This window comes from Cnephaeus nilssonii (assembly GCF_951640355.1).
Source record: "Cnephaeus nilssonii genome assembly, chromosome: 13".
Lineage (NCBI taxonomy): Eukaryota > Metazoa > Chordata > Mammalia > Chiroptera > Vespertilionidae > Cnephaeus > Cnephaeus nilssonii.
This window is the reverse complement of record NC_137084.1, coordinates 24,595,820-24,614,578: the sequence shown is the minus strand read 5'-3', so window position 1 is coordinate 24,614,578 and position 18,759 is coordinate 24,595,820. Positions and strand designations below refer to the sequence as shown.

Sequence of the window (18,759 nt, the reverse complement as noted above, 5' to 3'; positions counted from 1 at the left end):
GGGCTGGCTGTCACCAGGACATTCAATATCAAAACTGTGGCCACAGATTCACTCATGAACAGCCCCTGCTGCTAAAGGAAGGAACACATAGATCCAAACAGGAACCCATCTAGTCTGTAAAATATTAACAGTTTAATAAACATCAACTCACACAATCAACACAGTGTTCAAATCAACTAAAGTGTACCAACTAAACTAACACCAAGTTGACCAAATGAAATGCCTTGGGGGCGGGGGGCGGTAAAGACTCATGGGTGATTCACTTTTATGCTGACTTCCCTATAAAAACATCTTCAACAGGAGAGGCAGGAAATTCCAGGGAGTGGAAGGGAGAGCAAGCTATATGGAAACCATCATACTGCACACTCGGCTTTTTAATTGACTTCAGGGTTTTGCTTTAAAGAAGCACATTCAGAAATCTGCTCCTTAAGAAACAGGAAAGTGAGCACGCGAACGGATCTGATCCTCACATACCACCTATGTGAACTCCACCAAAGAAACAGCCAGCCGAAATGCACGACTGATATCTTCCCGACGCAGGAAGAACACTATTCACATAGAAAATTATATGAAAGCTTTCACAAAGAGGTACATAAAGAGTCTAAGGAGAGGAACTTCAAAATTCTGCTATGAATAAACGACAATCCTACACAGTGACTGGATTTTTGCACATAGGTTACTCCCCAGTCAAGTCCGTCTCCCACTGGATACACATGTGTTTGCTTTTTCAGGATGTTTTCTTTTCAGGTCTGTCCCCCCTCACCCCATAATAACCTGTAGCTGCTCACCATTTCCCTTCTCATTGCACCTTTTCCTCTTCTGATAAACTCTGTCAACTACCCAAGCAAACGACAAACAAACTGAACTCATGAATTTTACAGACCAACCACCACCCACGAACTGTGGAACCACTGAGCAAGCTGTTTGCTCAGCTGTGAAATGAGAACCATGCCAGAGACCTAGAATGGTTCCTGGTGGAAATGAGTGTTAAAACATGTAACATGCCCAATAAACAAGTAGGCCTAGCAATTCCTCAGCAAATTTCCTTTTTTTGTTTGTTTGTTTTATTGATTGATTTGAGAGAGAGCTAGAGAAACATCAATTTGTTCCACTTATGTATAGATTCATTGGTTGATTCTTGTATGTGCTCTGACCAGGAATGGTACCTGCAACCTTGGCATATCTGGATGATGCTCTAACTAGCTGAGCTACCCAGCCAGGGCCAAATTCCAATTTTTTTTTGGAATCAGACTTTCCAAACATAATTACACTAATAACTCAAAATTTTTTCATTGCAAGCAAAATGCTCCAAACACTAGGATCATTTTTACAGGAGTCCTTGGGGGCACCATAGTAACTGTCATGTAGCAAAAAGGGGGCTAAGAATTCTACTATTTTAAAAGTACAGACATAGTTATGAAGGTCAGTTAAGTAGTCAGTTAAAAAAAAAAAAAGATGGAACATCTAAGATTAAACTAGTTAATTTAGGATAAAAGTATGAGAGCACGAAAAGAAAGGGGAGAACCTCAAATATTGGACTCCTTTCGGAAGAATCATAAAACCTAAACTTTTAAAAATGTAACCCTCCAAGAGCCAACACATTCGAGGGAAAGAACTGCAAAAGGAATTAGTCTTATGAGAAAATGTGAAAGACAGGCATTTTTGACACATTGTTTTACAGCCAATGTGCAGTATTAATACCAAGAACCATCAAAAATACTTTCTCGATGACATGCATATATACATTTAAATATCTGCCTATATCTGGTATAAAACAGGAGCTGACTTCCTTTTAGATAAATCATCAACTCCTGTCAGGCCAACCAGCATGACTAAGAGACAATGAAACTAGAAATTCAGGCTGGGGTAACTTGAGGGTTGGAAAGGACCCTGATGACATGAATGTCATTCCTTCTTCTGCAGAAGTCATGAATCTTCTCAGCTTCGGATGGATGTCATAGGGTTTTGTTTTGTTTTCTTCTCCTTCTGAAACACCACCTCAGCCAGGGCAGTACCAGGGGCAAATTCTTTTCACACAGAAGAAGACCTGAAAATGACAGCAGTTGATGGCCCCTCTCTTCCACATTCTTGGTCCTCTCTCAGGCACACCTATTCACAAGCCTCCACACTGGGGATGCCGATGCCACAAAGCCAAGCGAGCATTAATGCTCACTGAACTGAAACCAAGTCCCCAAGTGGGAAGCTGGTTCCAGGCAGCAAAAACCTTGGCAGGTCAGTGCAGTGGTGCCCAGCTAGATTGGGAGGGATCAATTGTTCTCTCTCTGCAACTGACAATAAAGGCAAATAGTTCTCAAGGCAGGTTCTATGTTCTTTATTCCCAACTTGTGTATCCATCAAACACACACCACATATCCAACCTGGGAGAATAGTATCCAAATAGCATACAAACACAAACACACACACACACACACACACACACACACACACACACACACTCACTCATGCACACACACACCCACACTCCCTTTGGTGAAATATATAATTAAGTAGTAAACACCACCATGGAAGCAGGTCACACAAACTTAATTCAATCTGGTATTAGAAACGTATTAATGCAGAACACGAGACTCCCTTTCCACAGAACGTAACAGGGCTTTGGAAAACACAGTCTGATTGCTAACAGCAGGGCCTGTGGTTAGCGCACAAACTTGCCAACCTACCATAAAGTATGAAGCCTCCTGCTCCCTGCCCTCCCAGCCTCAGACTGTTTGCAAAGGCCAGGAATGAAATAGTCCATATGTTTTCTTTGTTGGTGACATGGCTATTGAAAGCAAGGCCATGGTAGTCTCCCTGCTGAGGGACTGGGTCACGCTATTCATGTGTAACCAGGCAGATGTCAAGATGGTAATGGGAAAAACATTCAAATTTTTTTTTTTTAAAGAAAGAGAGCCAGGGTCAAAAAATGCACAACTGTATTCCAAACACTTGGCCAATCTAAACAGGTTGTGAGCATTGCTCCATACATTAGCTGCTGCTCTGAATTTAAATTCATTTTCCAAGCAGGTCCGAATCAAAACCCGGAAGAGTTTTCCCAGTTTCCGAGAAAGTTTTAACTGCGCTTAACATACATGCCATATGATTTTTTCGCAATATGAAAGATTTTAAGGGAAAAAATTTTCATTCTGAAATTACTTTTAAGATGATAAGCTTTTCTTCTTTATCCACAAAGCACAAGCATTAGTTTCAAATACATATATAAAAAAGGGATACACAGGCATCCAATAAAATACCATGTTCAAAGTACTTAGGAGAAAAGTTCCCTCTAAGCTATATATTCCTAGAAGCAAGCGATGGGAAGACACACGAACACAGCTAGACTGTGGGTCCTGAGTCAATCTTAGCCATCCCCAACATGGGAAGTGGCCTGAGGACCCACAGGGAGCTCTCCTGGGCACGAGGAGTCCCTAGAGTGAGCGTGTTTAAGGAAAATCCTCAGTGTTCCCAAGTCTGGAAGCAGGAAGTTAGTCTCTATAGACCACACCAACACAGTCTAAGGTCCTTTGACCTTTTGATGTGAGAAGAAACAGTGCTTCCGTTAGGACAGCATCTTGCTACCCGACCAGCCATCTCAGGAAAGCAGCGCCAAGTCACAGAGGCCCAGGCCAGAACATGAGTTCCCCTCAGCTCTTACGGTTTCTCCAGACACTTACCTCCCCACCATCAGGCTTTCTTGTTAGGAGGGAATCACACCACCTATAAGGAAGTATCTCGACAGAAACATATACCCTACTCTTTCTGCCCCAGGATCTTTATGATTTTCTAAATAAAAAATCTGCCAGAGCCCCGCCGGTATTGCTCAGTGGTTGAGCGTCAACCTATGAGCGAAGAGGTCAGGGTTCGACTCCTGGTCAGAACACATGCTCAGGTTGCAGGCTCGATCCCCAGAGTGGGGCATGCAGGAGGCAGCCGATCAATGATTCTCTCTCACCAGTGATATTTCTATCTCTCCCTTTGTCTTCCTCTCTGAAATCAATAAAAATATATGTTTTTTAAAAGATTCTGCCAGATGAGTAGCCTCTTTTTCATTCACACAGTGGCTCACCTGTGCTGTTTACAACAGGATTTAAACCTGATATACATTCAAAAAACCAGAGAAATGGGGGTTTAGAATTTTAAATCACAAGATGATAACACATATACCAGTATACAACTTCTTGGTCACTCCCAAAAGAAATGACAACAAAAAAGTGGGTGCTCACCATCACTCAAAGAGATCATGCTTTAGAGGTTCCTACATATGAGCCTTGAAGAGCAAGCCAAGCCATCTTTTTGCAGATGGGAAAGCCACTGTCCTAAGCGGTTAAGAAAAATGCCCAAGCTCACACATTTAGGAATTCAGGGGTCTTGACTCTTTGTCACACTTTCAAAAACAAAACCATTTTTGAAGGCCTGACCATAAAAATATGCCTATAAAAAGAAGACTGGAGAGTAGGCAATGACATAAATAGCTGGATTACATGACCATGGACTCAAAATGACCTTGGAGAGAACAAAAGGCCAACAAGAAAATTTTTCTTTATTACAAAGATAGGAAAATATTAAGATTTTTTTTTTCTAAAAACCTAATCAAATGAGAAGAACTAGGACAAGTAGCTCAGCAAGGATGAAAACTGGTAGTAAGTAAGATAAATTACCAAATATCAGTTAGTAAACCCATCAGGTCTAATCTTTAAAACAGGATACTAAACTATTTGAGATGTATAAATTTATTTAACATCCTCCCCCCCCCTTTTTTTTTTCTTTAGAGAGAGAGTGGAAGGGAGAGGGAAAGAAAGAGAGAGACATCGATGTGAGGGAAACATTATCGATTGGTTGCCTCCCGCACATGCCCTGACCAGGGCCGGGGATCAAGCCTACAACCAAGGTACGTGTCCTTGTTTAGAATCGAACCCATGACTCTTCAGTCCACAGGCCAACGCTCTATCCACTGAGCCAAACCAGCTAGGGCTAATATTCCCTCCTTAACTCTGATCAAATTATGAGAATTCTGTATATGCTTCAATCGATGTGAGATATGGAGAACTTGCAGAGGACCCTACAGGCAATGATCACGTTCAGAAATGCAAAGACCAGATTCACTTAGCGCCTGAAACAGAAGTGCACGTGAAGAGTCTCCGAAAACGTTAAGAACCGTAAAGGTGAGTCCACGCTCTTCGTCTCCTCTCCCACCACTACAGAAAAGGGTTGATGGGCTTTAGAATACTGGGTTCCTAAGGTGTAAGTTAGTCAAAGGAGTGTGCTCCGCTTCTCTGGGGAATTCTTCTGCAAGAAAGCAGCGCTCTGAGATGCTCACACACGGGAAGGGTGACAATCGACAACAGAGCGGCAACCACGGGTCTTCCTCTCCTGGGAAAATCTAGTCCACCAAGCCCTTCGCACATTATCCATAGAGGTTTCCCGAGGGTCTCGAAGCATGACCCTTACCCCTTAGGAAAATGGGGAAAACCAGGAAGTTCATCGACATCCCAGCCCAGTGAGTTTGAGAAAAGACTGCTGACTTGGAAGCACATCACCTGTCCTGCACCTTCAAGAATTTAATAATATCCATCTATCGTCCTAGGACAACAGCTCTAATCAAGCACTTCAGGGAGTTTCGATGTCTCCACTTGTACTAAGACAGTCTGAGAGCTACAGTGAGGACCTCACGGCCCGAGGGCAATGGAGAAGGGAGGCCCGAAGCAATTCCAGGCCCGACCCTCGGCCCTGCCCAGCACAGCTCCCAGGTAAAGGCGCCATCTCCCTGCCAAATGTATGTCACTCTTCTTAGGAGGGAAAATGTTGCCAAATAAAACTCTTTAAATATCCTGGAATGGGGAGAATCTAACAGGATTTTTCTGGATAATGGATTCTAAAATCTGATTTGAATATCAAAAATATTTTGTTGTGCCCAGCTGGGTGTGGCTCAGCGATTGAGCACCGACCCAGGAACCAGGAGGTCACCAGTTCGATTCCTGGTCAGGGCACATGCCCGGGTTGCGGGTGTAGCGGGCTCGATCCCCAGTGGGGGGCATGCATGAGGCAGCTGATCCATGATTCTCTCTTATCATTGATGTTTCTATCTCTCTCTTTCCCTCTCTGAAATCAATAAAAATGTTTTTTTTAAAAATATTTTGTTGTCAGAGTGCATTGAGATTTCATTCTTTCAATGGTCACCTTTATATTTAAAACTCAGTTTTAAAAAAAAGGCTACATCCTTCTAGCGTAAAAATAAAGGGGGAAAATACTGGCTAAAGGGGCTTATATAACTTTTACTTATACTGAGTCAGAATACTTAAATAAAAATTAAATATGAAGGATAAAGGGTCAGTAAATATCTTGTAATATACTAGATTTGCTTCCTCCACATGTCTCTAGCACAGACAACAGACCAGCCTGGGATCGAAACGTATACCCATTCTTGGCCCAGCTGCCTCCCAAAATATCTATGGTTTACATTTCCTTACAAGGATAGTCTCATATTCCAATGGACCAACATGTTGCCACTGGCGGGTGGAGGGGTGTCCAATGCTTTCCCCATAAGACCTTTCAGTACAGAAAAGCTAGAACTACAAAAATATATATAATTTTTAAATGTTCATTTCCTGGACTATTAGAAGGGCATTCCTGAACTTTAATCACTTGCATCTAAAATAAGAAACGCATAATGCCAAATTTTGCCATGTGCTTTTTTGACAATGAAAATATGCAGAGGTATCAAAACAAGCTTTAGAAACTAAAAACAACCATCCCAAACATTGTTTTAATGGCTGGTACACGACACAGAATACTTCAGAATGCTTTAAGAATCTTGCTAAAAATAGTTCCAGCCATATACATAGTTGAATAACAAATATTTGTCTATGGGTGGGTGAATGAGAATATATACTTCCATAATTCCATCTTGCCATTTAAAGGGGGTATCTGAGTACTATGAACTATAAAATCATGATCTGTCTCCGGCTAAGACTGATTTCTAAACTCGACTTTGAATCCACCCAATTTCAGACAACAGAGCTGATACCTCGCCTACAGTTTGAACATCAAGCACTTAAAAACACAGACACAAAAAAAGCAAAGAAAGGCAGACAAATTAGCCATTGTGTAAGAGTACTGGTTTGCTTAAATGCCCTAGATTTTTCTTCTTCACTGGCAGAATTTAAAAATAGAGCATTTTATTATCCTCAATGAAGCTTTAAAAAAAAACTACAATTCACTGAACAGTTGGGGGAAAAGAAAAAAAGTTATCCATGTTCTTGTACACATAGGAAAACAAGCTTTTGGAATTGCCAAAAACATGAAGGCTGAGGGAAGCAGTTGAAGAACGAGCTGTAGAACATATTTCTAAAGCTAAAACCTTGAGATCTAGCTTAAAAAATTAAAACAGTTAAGCTGTCTTACCAAGAACACTCTAAGTTATATTGGTTATTTTTTCAGAGTGAAGGGCACACTTGGCAGGGTTTAACTTTTAATCGAGGTATTCCAACAAATATTGTGCTTTATGTAAATTTATATATTTTTATACAGGAAAAGTGAGAGACAGTCTTAGAAGAATTTCAATAACAAAGGGTTCTTAAAACTTTACTTTGCTTAATATTCTACACAAGATTCAGAGAAATTCAAAGCAGTGGGGACATTAGCCATCATCTATTCCAATATCCATTTTTTTTATTGATAAGATAATGAAAATACAAGAATAGGCACCACCAAAGAGACCAGGACCCAAAATCCAAACTTGCAGGGTGTCAGAACATCCCACTATTATAAAGATGATTAAAATAAGAATTTGAGAGATAGGCTGACAGAGGCCAAGAAAATGCCTAAACTTGCCTGGACCCACCTACCGGTACAGAACTTTGATCTCCCCTAAGAGATTAAGTTGTCAATGTTACCTTACAACTCTAGTGCTCAGAGCCAAGTGCCTGGGCAATAAGTGCTTGTGATACCATGACTGCCATTAGCATTCAGTTCAACTGCAAATCATTAAATATTAGTGGTTACCACAAGCCTTATAGAACTCAGAATGAGGGAATTACTGGTTCAAATCCTAGGAATTGCTCAGACCACACCCAGCACAGTGCTGCCTTGTGAGGAAGTGAGTTCCCCATTCAATGGAAATATCCCTCCAGTAGAGCTGACCAATTGGAGGTTTTCTTGGTGGGTGAGCATCCAAGATTTAGGCACCTAGACTTCACTGACACAACAGAGAGGATCCTAGAAGTGTAAAAAAAAATTAAACAAACATCAAATTAAACAGAAATAAAACTCTTGGCAATAAGAGCTGTTAACTTCTTGTTTTAAAGTGAAGAAACCAAGGTCCTGAAGGGTTGGGTATGTGGCACTCTCACGGTCACGCGTGTGATTTATCGAGAGATCTGGAAACTAGCTCTCCATCTTCCCAGCAGGATGCTCTTTCCCCTCTTGTAGTTAAAGAGAACCAGGTCCCAGTTTGTAAAATAAAGGATCTACAAGATCTTCATATATTGACCTTGTTTAGAACCAAATTCACTTGTATATAATACTAATACAGCTCTAGAAAGACACACCACACAAACTAAGCTAACGTTGACATTCACAGATGGGCATTCAGAACTCAAGAAATATCAAAACACTACCATCAAAAAAGGTATAAACATTTTGTCACTAACTACTGACCTACCAGGAATACAGCAGACATTAGAGGAAACATTTAAAAAAAAAAAAAAAGACTTGAAATGATACCATGAAAAGAAGAGAGGTTTTTGGAGGAGTGAAAAATATACCTTAGGGAAGAGTCTGAGATGATGCTTGCGAAAGGAGAAGAAAAAGCAAGAGATTATTTTTAAAAACATTTCCAAGTCCCATCCATTTTACACAGAAAGCTCGATAACCTGCCTATGTAGAGGATACACACACTGTGAAGGTTGAAGAGATTATGACTAATTATATGGAAGTGAGGACGTTGAGTAACTTTTTGTACAGTATCCAAATTACTGAAACTGGGCGATTTTATTTTCCAAGTGTTAAGCCATACCCACAGGAAACAAGCAGGGCTATTCTACCCTATTAAAGCGCCTTAGCTAGGCATGCATTCTGCAACAAGTCTCCATGGCAAACTTCCTAACACACACTTCTAAACACAAAGAACTCCTCCTCCAAGTGAGCGCTAATAAATGGGCTTGTGCAACTTCAACTAGGGCAATATTCTGCTACTCCTGGGATCTTTCCTTGAGAGGATCAGAACATTATCCTCACCTTGCCACCCTAAACTTGTGTAAGAATTATAAAATCGTAGAACTCCGGGAAGCTACAAGCAGCCTTAGATAGAATCTAGTAAATCCAATTACTTTGTTTTTCAGGATAAGGAAACTGTCATCAAATGAAAAAGTAGAAGGACTCGCCCAAAGGCCAATCACTTGGTGGCATGGTCCAGACAACGATCAAGGGCTCAGACCTACCACGGTCTCCACGCAGCCAGAGAAACAACCTTTGTAATCTTAAGACTGTGCGCCAGACATAACCCAGGATGTGGAAATCTGTGCTCCAGGTCCACATTTCTCCAACTTTGTGGCAATCACACACATACCAGAGGAAAATCGTGCGCAATCCCCTCCCTACCGCCCTCGTGACTTCATCTCTTTCTCCCCGGATCAAGACATCTTGGAATGTAGGTGATTAAGAGTGACCTTCTGCCATAATACAGGAGTAACTGTCAATCCTTTTGATCCAATAAACTTAGAAATGTGAATGCTACTAAGAGTACTTCCTTTAAAACACCTTCGGGTCAAGTGTGACAAGCCAGTGCGTTGTGACACAGGGCTGAGAACTGCTGCTGCAAAACAGAAATAAGTCACTACAGGTGCAGCAAGTGGTGGGAACACGGGAATCCCATCAACAACACTGAGGATTACTATCGACTCTGCCCCCAGCCTCAGATAAAGTAGCTTTCAGCAGGAAACAGACACTGTTAGACTGAACAAGTTTCAACGGGCCGAAAGGAGAAGAAGCAGGTATCCTCTCTCCGGGGCCTTCTCAGACCTGGACAAAAGACTACATGGTGAGAATGCTGAGTTGGGCAATCGCATGTGGGAATGGCGTCTGAATTGCATTTCCCAATTCTGCCCCTCGGTGTGGCCTTGAGTCTTTATTTACCCACTGCCACCTTTTTAAGTGCCTACTGTGTACCAGGCTCTGTGGACACCAAGGGGGGGCGGGGGGGGGAATTGGACCCCTGCTCTCAGTCAGTCCTGAGGCCTCCAGAGTGGGATGCACACCCCCCTGGGGGAGGTGAAAGTACACCACCATTGAGGAATGAGGAGAAAATAAAAGAACTTGGGTGAATAATCATCGGTCTCATCTCTTTAACTTCCATTTTTGTGTTTGTAATTTCATGTGTAATGAAACTGGCCTTGATGAACATGCTCCAGAAATTCGGAATCTGGGAACTAAACTTTGGGAACCACGGATCTGGTCCCTTGGTGTGTAACTGCAGCCCACTTAAGCGGTGGTGGGAGAGCAGATTTGGAAAGAGACCTCAAATGAATCGAAGGTGTCCTGTAAGCCGGGCCCGTGTGGGTCAGTGGTTGAGCATGGACCTATGAACCAGGAGGTCAGGGTTCGATTCCCAGTCAGGGCACATGCCTGGGTTGCCAGCTCGATCCCCAGTAGGCGGCATGCTGGACACAGCTGATCAAGGATTCTCTCTCATCAATGATGTTTCTATTTCCCTGTCCCTTCTTCTCTGAAATCAATAAAAACTTATTTAAAAAAAAAAAAAAAAGATCCACTGCAGTGTGCAGAACCACAGCACCTGCCCCTTCTCAACGTGGCTTTTGAAAATCACTGGACTAGCCCTGGCCGGTTTGGCTCAGTGGATAGAGCGTCGGCCTGCGGACTCAAGGGTCCCGGGTTCGATTCCGGTCAAGGGCATGTACCTTGGTTGTGGGCACATCCCCAGTAGGGGGTGTGCAGGAGGCAGCTGATCGATGTTTCTCTCTCATCAATGTTTCTGGCTCTCTATCCCTCTCCCTTTCTCTCTGTAAAAAATCAATAAAATATATTTTAAGAAAATCACTGGACTAGCTGGTTTCCCCAAATGCAAACGCGCTGCCCTTTAGATGGGGTGTTCATATACTATATACTTTTGAGAGTGAGATGAAGAGCATTACGGTGAAGTAAGGCGTTCTCAGGGAATGCAATCACTCTAGAGGTTAAGATGGAAAGAGAAAATCAAACACACTTGCTCACCGCTGCAGCTCAGAAAGTGCTATGCCGAAGCTAGTTCAGACAATCTAATCTGGACTGGTGCCCATTCTTCCTCTCTTTCCCAAGCCATGAACAATATATTTGGTAATACTCAGGGCTGAGAATATAGCATTTCACGACCTGCAGTGAGCTCTAAAGGAAGACGCCTGATGCCTCACAGAGAGGAGTGTGCTCTCATAAAAATGTGATATTTCTTTGTGGTTTTAGGTACTAACGTAAAACAGCCCTTTTCCTTATAGGGCAGGCGTACTCATTAAAACTCGAGGAATCTGCTAAATAAGGTCTTTACAACGGTCGAAACAGTAAAATTATGCTTTTCTATTATAGAGAGGCTTGAGGGAGGTTTCCGGTAAAGACAGCTCTCCCCTGTGAGTTACCTGAGCGTTTCAAGAAGACCTGGGAGAAAAACAGCCCCATCCTCTCTACCCAGGTCTTGCTCTTATTTCTTTTCACTCCCACTCCCACTCCCACTCCCACTTTCCCACTTAATGTGTACCCTTGTGGGCAAACTAGCCTTCATTGCAAAGTTAACTTTTTTCATTGAAAAGTTAAACTTCAGCATCCTGAAGGAAAATAGGTTCAAATATGTAACCAACACCTGAGATGGGGCGGGGGAGAGGGGTACTGAGAAAGGGGCGGGAGGTCCCTGAATGAGCCAGCTTCCAAGGCAACAGGCCTATCGATACAACCCTGTTTCCAGAGGGCAAGCAGACACCTCCCACCTCCCACCTGGAAACACAGCATCGCCTCTGGCTGGCAGAGAAAGGATTTCTTCACCGGGTCTTGTCATTCCTTTCAAACTGTGTCTAAGCGGTCCCTTTAGGAGCCATAAGGTAAAAGGAAATTCCCTTTACCCAAGCGCCTCTCAGTCCCTTTCTCTCTCCAACAGTTCCTTCACAGCTCTAGATTTAATCACTCCACTGGCCCCGCAGCCCCAGAGCAAGAGCATACACCTAGCCCTGCACTCCACTGCCTTATTCTGCCTCTCCTGGTGGCATTCGCCAATGCCACCCCCAAGACAGATTTCAGATACCTCCTCTTTGCTGAAGGGCCTGTCTAACGCTCTCTGGTCCCTGTCTGAGGAGGGAGATTTTAAGTCAGAACCATGTGAGTGTTTTCCCAACCGCAGGCAGCTGGAAAGGAAAGCTCTGCTTGCTTACAAGATAGCAGAAAAACGGCGGCCTGCCTACCTTTCCAGTGGGACAGAGCCTACGTTCTGGAACTTTTTCTTCCAAAAGCCTGTCCTTCGGGTTAGAATTCCTTCTTTAAAAGGCCTTGTTGGGTAAGAAGGGTATTTTCACCACCAGAAACCTGCCATTTCCCCCTCCTCCCCCCTTGTTCTGGCCTCGCTCGCCTGCCTGCTCCAGGCTCCCTGGCGTCTGCTGGGGAGGCCAGAGTGGAACCGGACGGAGGTGCCAGGTCGCTCTACCTGCAGAGGGCCAAATTGGAAGGAGGTTCGCCCTGAGGTGCAGGTGTTTCTTCTTCCCACAGGCTGGAACCAGGAGGCTCCAGGTGCTTACCCAAGAAACGTGCCTGGGTCTGTAGACTCCGGCCAAGTTCTAGAGTTCTAGGCGCCCTCACCCCCGCCGATTGCAAACCTCTAGCCTGCTGAGCTGGGAGGGGGGGTGGAGGGTGTGAAAAGGGAAGGTCGCTAGAAAAGGCTGCCAGGGGCAAGTGTTTCCAGATTCCTCCCTCCTCCTTGGCCCCAGATCCCCACCCAGATGCACTTGGGAATTGGGGGGAGGGGTGACTGTGTCCCGAAAAGTCTAGAAAATGAGCTGCTCACGGCTCGCACACAGACTGGCCAAGTTTGGAAAGCCCGCGGCGCGGGAGTGGGTGCCAGGCACCCCCACACACAGGTGACTGGCGCCCCCCTCCTCGGACACGGGGGGTGGGCTGGGATTGACCACTCGCCCCGCCTCCCACCAACCCCCCCCCCAATCCCCCGATCCCCTTCCCCCCCGCACTCACAGCGCTAGGGTGAAGGCGCTGAGCCCCTCGGGTACGGCCGTCAGCCCCTTCCCGGAGCAGTCCACCCGACGGTCGCCGTCGCAGCTGCAGGGCGCCGCGCACAGGGACGGCGCCGCGCCGCTGGGCTCGCCGGAGCCGCGCAGCCCCAGGGCGAGGAAGCACAGCAGCCCGAGCGGGCCCGGCATTGCTGCGATCGCCTCCGCGCCGGCCTCTCCCGCGGCGCCCTCGCTCGGCGCGCCTCCGCTGCCCTCCGACGCCCCCGCCGACCCCGGGCGGCCGGCCTGCGGGTGGGAGCCGCGGCTCTCCGGTCTCGGTGGTGGCGCGGGCTCGGCGCCTTCAGCAGTCCGCGGCAGCAGCGCAGGGACGCGGCGCTCCTGAGTTTCGCCCTTCCCGCTGCTCCATGGAAGCGCAGAGGCAGCCCTGCTCCACCGCGGCGGCTCAGGCCAGCCGGCCCGGCCGGGCGCCGCCGCGGAGACCGCGCTCTGCCATCGCACCCGCCTCCCTCCCTCCCGTCCCCGGCCTCCCGCGGCAGCCGCTCTTCAAGGTTGCGGAGCGCAGCCTCCAGCCATGCCGGCCCCGCGCCCCAGCCCCCGCCCGGCTCTCGCACCCACACCCGGGCGCTTTCTCGCTCCCTCTCGGCCGCGGCTCGGTCTCCTCCCGTCCTTTTTCCCTTCTAGGGTTGCACGCTCGGGTTCCCAAGCCCCCAGCCGCCGGGTTATGCAAATCACTTAGGTACATGCAAAACTAACCCTTCTCCCGGAGCGCCATTGGCCCGGGGAGGTCTCGGGCTCATTACTATGCAAGAAGGGTAGCCGCCATTGGTCAAGAGCGGGGCCAAAGGGGCGTGTGTATCGGGCGTGAGTGACAAGGTGGTGGTGGTGGTGGTGGTTCAAGGCAAAATCCCTGACTTGGCTCTATTTGTGTGGCAGGTTGTGGATTGAAGGTAGAAGAGTATAAAGACGTCGAGTCGGGTTTTTTCCCTCCCCCCACCCATCTTCTTCCTCCTGCGGAAATTGGATCCCCTAAACTGGATGACCTGAAAAATAAAACTTGCCTGCAACATTCAGTGAAGTTTCAAATGACTCTCCACTGTTCAACGGGAGCGGACTTTGGGAGCTATGCAAATGGAAAAAAAGATTTTGAAGAGGAGAGAAAAAGTCTCCCCTAATCCGACAAAAAAAAATATTTGGGTTTTAGCTATATACCAAATTAGAACAGTATATCCCACAAACCTCTCCCTTCACCTGAGATCTTTATATACCTATCTTGATATGTACTTGGTAGCTAAATCTTAGGAATTAGCCATGGACGATACAGAATTTTGGTGACCAAAATTTAGACTGCTTTCTCACATACTTTAAAATCCTAAAACACGAGTATTTTGTAAGGATCAAAGGAAGAGATGTTTCTGAATACTGGACAATTTCTCCAGACCACAAAAAGGTTGAGTGCTAACTGACTACCATTGAGAAGCCAGCAGCAACTTTGATGTTGGGTAATTATCAGCATTCCTTCCCCTTCTGGACTTTTGTGGCTTAATAGACCCCATGGAATCATTATTTGTACCAAATACTATTTTATGGGCACCTCTTTTCTTGCTTTTTACTATGCCTTTGGGTTGTTTTACTCCATATTAGAGACATTTTTCATGAATACTTTAAGGCAGATAAGGTTAAAAATGTCCCTGTCATAAAGTTGACTATTCATGTCACGTAAGTAAATAAAATAAAAACAACTCAATGCAGACCTAAACCGAAACGTTTTCATCTTTGCATTCAGGCGTTTATCTTTAAAAATAATGCCTGGTTTGGCATATGGCTAACATACATTTATTTATATGCCAGAGAATCAATATATAACGCTATGCTTTGACTTTAGGTTTTAGGGATTACACATTTCCTATAATTGTAGGTGTGAAAGAGAACTTAAAGATAGATGGACAACCCTCTGGTTTTACAGATAATAAACCTGAAGCTCTCAGATATTGTGCTCAGCCAGAGATCATCACAGGAAAACTCCCAGGCTTCTGGCTTCTGGTCTGGAGCCTTCCCTACATTGGCTTCCATTGTTTAAATCATTTTCATTATTTTCTAGCAACTCTCCTAAGCAGGTGAAGTGAGGAAAAATTGTAAATCAAGGTTCCTTAATTACTCCATTCAGACCTCTCCTTTACAACAACATTGAAAGATGACAGCATGTCTCTTGTCAAGATATCACTTATTTTCTATTGCTTTTAAATAACAATTTTAGACTAAACCGTTTGATTTTATTTTGCTAATTAACTCATTTCCTTTCTTTTAAAGTAGAGGTTTTCAAACTTTAGTAAGCATAAGAATCGCCTACAAAGCTGGATGAGAAAGGCAAGGTGATTTAATAGGGCTGGGGCGTAGCATCAGCATTTTGATGCACATCACATCAAAGTGATAGAGGTGGTCCATGAACCACACTTGGGAACTTTATTCTTGGCTTCCATGGAATAAAATCTTAGGGCTGGCAACTTAGGTAAAAGGAAAGCATTAGATTTTGGAGAAAGGAGAAATATAGATTGTATTGAAGAATAAATTGCTATAGTCCAGGGGTCCTCAAACTTTTTAAACAGGGGCCAGTTCACTGTCCCTCAGACCGTTGGAGGGCCGGACTATAGTTTAAAAAAAAACTATGAACAAATTCCTATACACACTGCACATATCTTATTTTGAAGTAAAAAAAAAAAAAAAACGGCAAAAACACCCGCATGTGGCCCGCGGACCGTAGTTTGAGGACGCCTGCTATAGTCCATCAGATGCAGGTAAGAAAGGAGGATTCAAATTTGCAACTTGTGCGAGACAAAATAGTAGGACAAAGGACTTAGAAAAGAGGTAATTTCTGTCAGAGTGTTAGTGTTTCTTACAGTTGATACATTGCACATGTTTTGCATTAAAGATAAATTGGAAATTCCTCTTCACTTTTTAGGTAAGATATCCTAAGAGAGCAAAACAAGGTAATTTTTAAGATATACTCCCAGATAACTAGAAAAAAAAATCGCTCCTACATAAACCATAAGAACCTAGAAAGATATCAGGATGAACCAACATTTGATAGCAAGTAAAAAATAAACATCATAGAGACTCTGCCTCCAGACTGGCTCCTCTTTCTAGTTTTTCATGACTCTGGACGAGTAAATCGGTAGCATCCACTGGCTAGAACACAGGAGGTGGAGCCTGGCTGCTGTGTTTTTGCATATGCCACAGGGTGCTTTGGGGCAACAAACAAGGTACCCGCTTCGAATGATGCTCACCTTGGGGCTTTTGTGCAAAGCGCACAAGGCTGTTGTCTAGAGGACAAGCTGGACTTTGGTCCCACTCACCCCCTCACCCAAGCACTCTTGTAAATATAGAGCCTGAGTAAGTGTACCCTATGCAGAGGCCCTACCTGCTGGGTGAATGGGCCCAAGGTGCTTCATTAAGGAAACAAAAACTTGGGGGGTTAGGGGTCAGGGGGTGAGTGAGGGGCTCTCCGGCTGTGCTATCATGATTGACAGGCTTAAAAGTCTTCAAATATACAGAATTTTACTTTTTATGAAATATTTCTAATTTACAGAAAGAACAAAAATCTGAGTTTACAGCAACCAGCTTAAGAAATAAGATGTTACAAATGTAACTGAAGCTCCCTTTGAACCCCTCCCCAATCATATTCCTTTTCTTCTCCCTCTCTTGGGGAAGTAAGCCTTTTCTTAAACTTGATGATTAATTCCTATCCGTATGTTTGTTTTTCATATGTGTGTATCCCTAAACAATGTGTAGTATTGTTTTGCACATATAGAGAATATCATCCCATACTCTTCTGCAACTTGCTTTTTTCACTCAACCTGTGAGCCTTATTCATGTTCATGAAATATGTGGCTACTGTTAATTCATTTTCATTATCATATTGTATTCCATTTAAAGAATATACCCAGTATTCATTTATCCATTTCTCATTAAAATATTAAATTTATTTTTTCATAACAATGCTACCATGAATCAATATTCTTGTACAACCTTCCTCGTTCATTCAAGAATTTCTGTAAAATGTATTCTTTCTCCCCCAGCCCCGTGTGTGTGTGTGTGTGTGTGTGTGTGTGTGTGTGTAAGAGTGGAATTGCTGGGTCATAAATTATGTGCATTCACAATTGGGTTGTTGTCCAATTGCTCTCAAAAGTGATGGTACTTATTTGTGCTTCCTTCAGCAGAGAATAAGAAACCCCATTACCCATTACTCTACATCCTACCAACACTTAATACTGTAAAACTTAACTATTTGCAAATCTGATACATACGAAATGAAATCAAAGTGTAGTTTAAATTTGAATTTTCCTGATTACAACTGCATCTTCTCATGTATTTATTGGATATTCGGTGTACTCTGTTTTGCATTACCTGTTTATTTTCTATTGGGTTGTTCATACTGTGTTTACTTCATAGGGCCAGGTGGGAAATATTTGGGGCTTTATGGGCCATACTGTTGCTATCACAACTATTCAGCTCTGCCACTGTAGCACGAAAGCAACCATAAAGGATAAAAAATAACCAACAACAAATAGATGTGGCTGTGTTCCAATAAAGCTTTTTTGGGGAAAACACATGTTGCACTAGTTCTGGCCTGTGGACCATAGTTTCCCAACCCTGTTGTATAGGTGCTGATCCTTTACTGAAATCTGACTATCTTTAAAACCATCTTCAGGATTATGTAAAATCAGAGGAATGTACCTCAAAGGTGACCTCCTTTTTCTGTAAGCTATGATTGTGTCCTTTCAAACTTCTGGTCTCCATGGTGAGCTCATGCTGAAAATTATATTGCAGAATGGGCCAAAAAGAGCCCATTACAAGCTTTAAAATGCCCCCTCTTCCTCCAATGAATGGCCCAGAAATTGTCCTGGTCACTTAGAGTTTATCATTTCATCCAAAAGGCACCCCAAATATTTGACCTGATGCAATCACATGACCTCTGAAACACGGCTATTGCCTTTACAAAAGCATAGTTGCCAAACCTACCACCTGAAGTTAGAAGCTGAATATGTATATTAAAAAGATGTAAGCGTGCACACACACACACACACACACACACACACACACACACACGGGTATCTACATGCACATATACACATGTAAACATTTAAAAATATGATAGATTTAGGGAATAAAGGAAGAACATCAGGTCTAATCAGATATCTCATATGCATGTACTCTTAACAATTGAGCGCTCAAGAGAAATGCTATCGTTTCTATGCTCAGATGTCTCCACGTTTGCATTTGGGGCTTTGGGAACTTTCACATTTGGCCACAGGGCCTTGCAGTCTTACATAGGCGCTAGTCCTCACTTGCATTTTTCTTCTGAGTCTCAATGTCCCTAGTGGTCCTACTGTGCACAGGTAATAACACCTCCCCGCCCCCCCTCCCCCCCACCGGGGATAATTTAAAATAGCAATGATCATTTTGAAGCACACCCACACAAAAATAACAACATAAAATTGTTAACAAAAACATTCTTTGAAGCCAAACCAGTGCTGGGTCCTCTCTGCTCCGCTCC

At 44.0% G+C, this 18,759-nt stretch overlaps 1 protein-coding gene across 1 annotated transcript in view; it reads right to left on the bottom strand.

Annotated features, from left to right (window-relative positions):
- LGR4 (leucine rich repeat containing G protein-coupled receptor 4) overlaps nt 1-13,854 on the bottom strand; it is a 94,873-nt gene extending 81,019 nt beyond the window's left edge. The window contains exon 1 of the mRNA XM_079788061.1: nt 13,213-13,854. Within this exon, the coding sequence (XP_079644187.1) occupies nt 13,213-13,397 (185 nt within the window). The 5' untranslated portion in view covers nt 13,398-13,854. The remainder of the gene's footprint in view (nt 1-13,212) is intronic.
- Nucleotides 13,855-18,759: the final 4,905 nt, after the last annotated feature.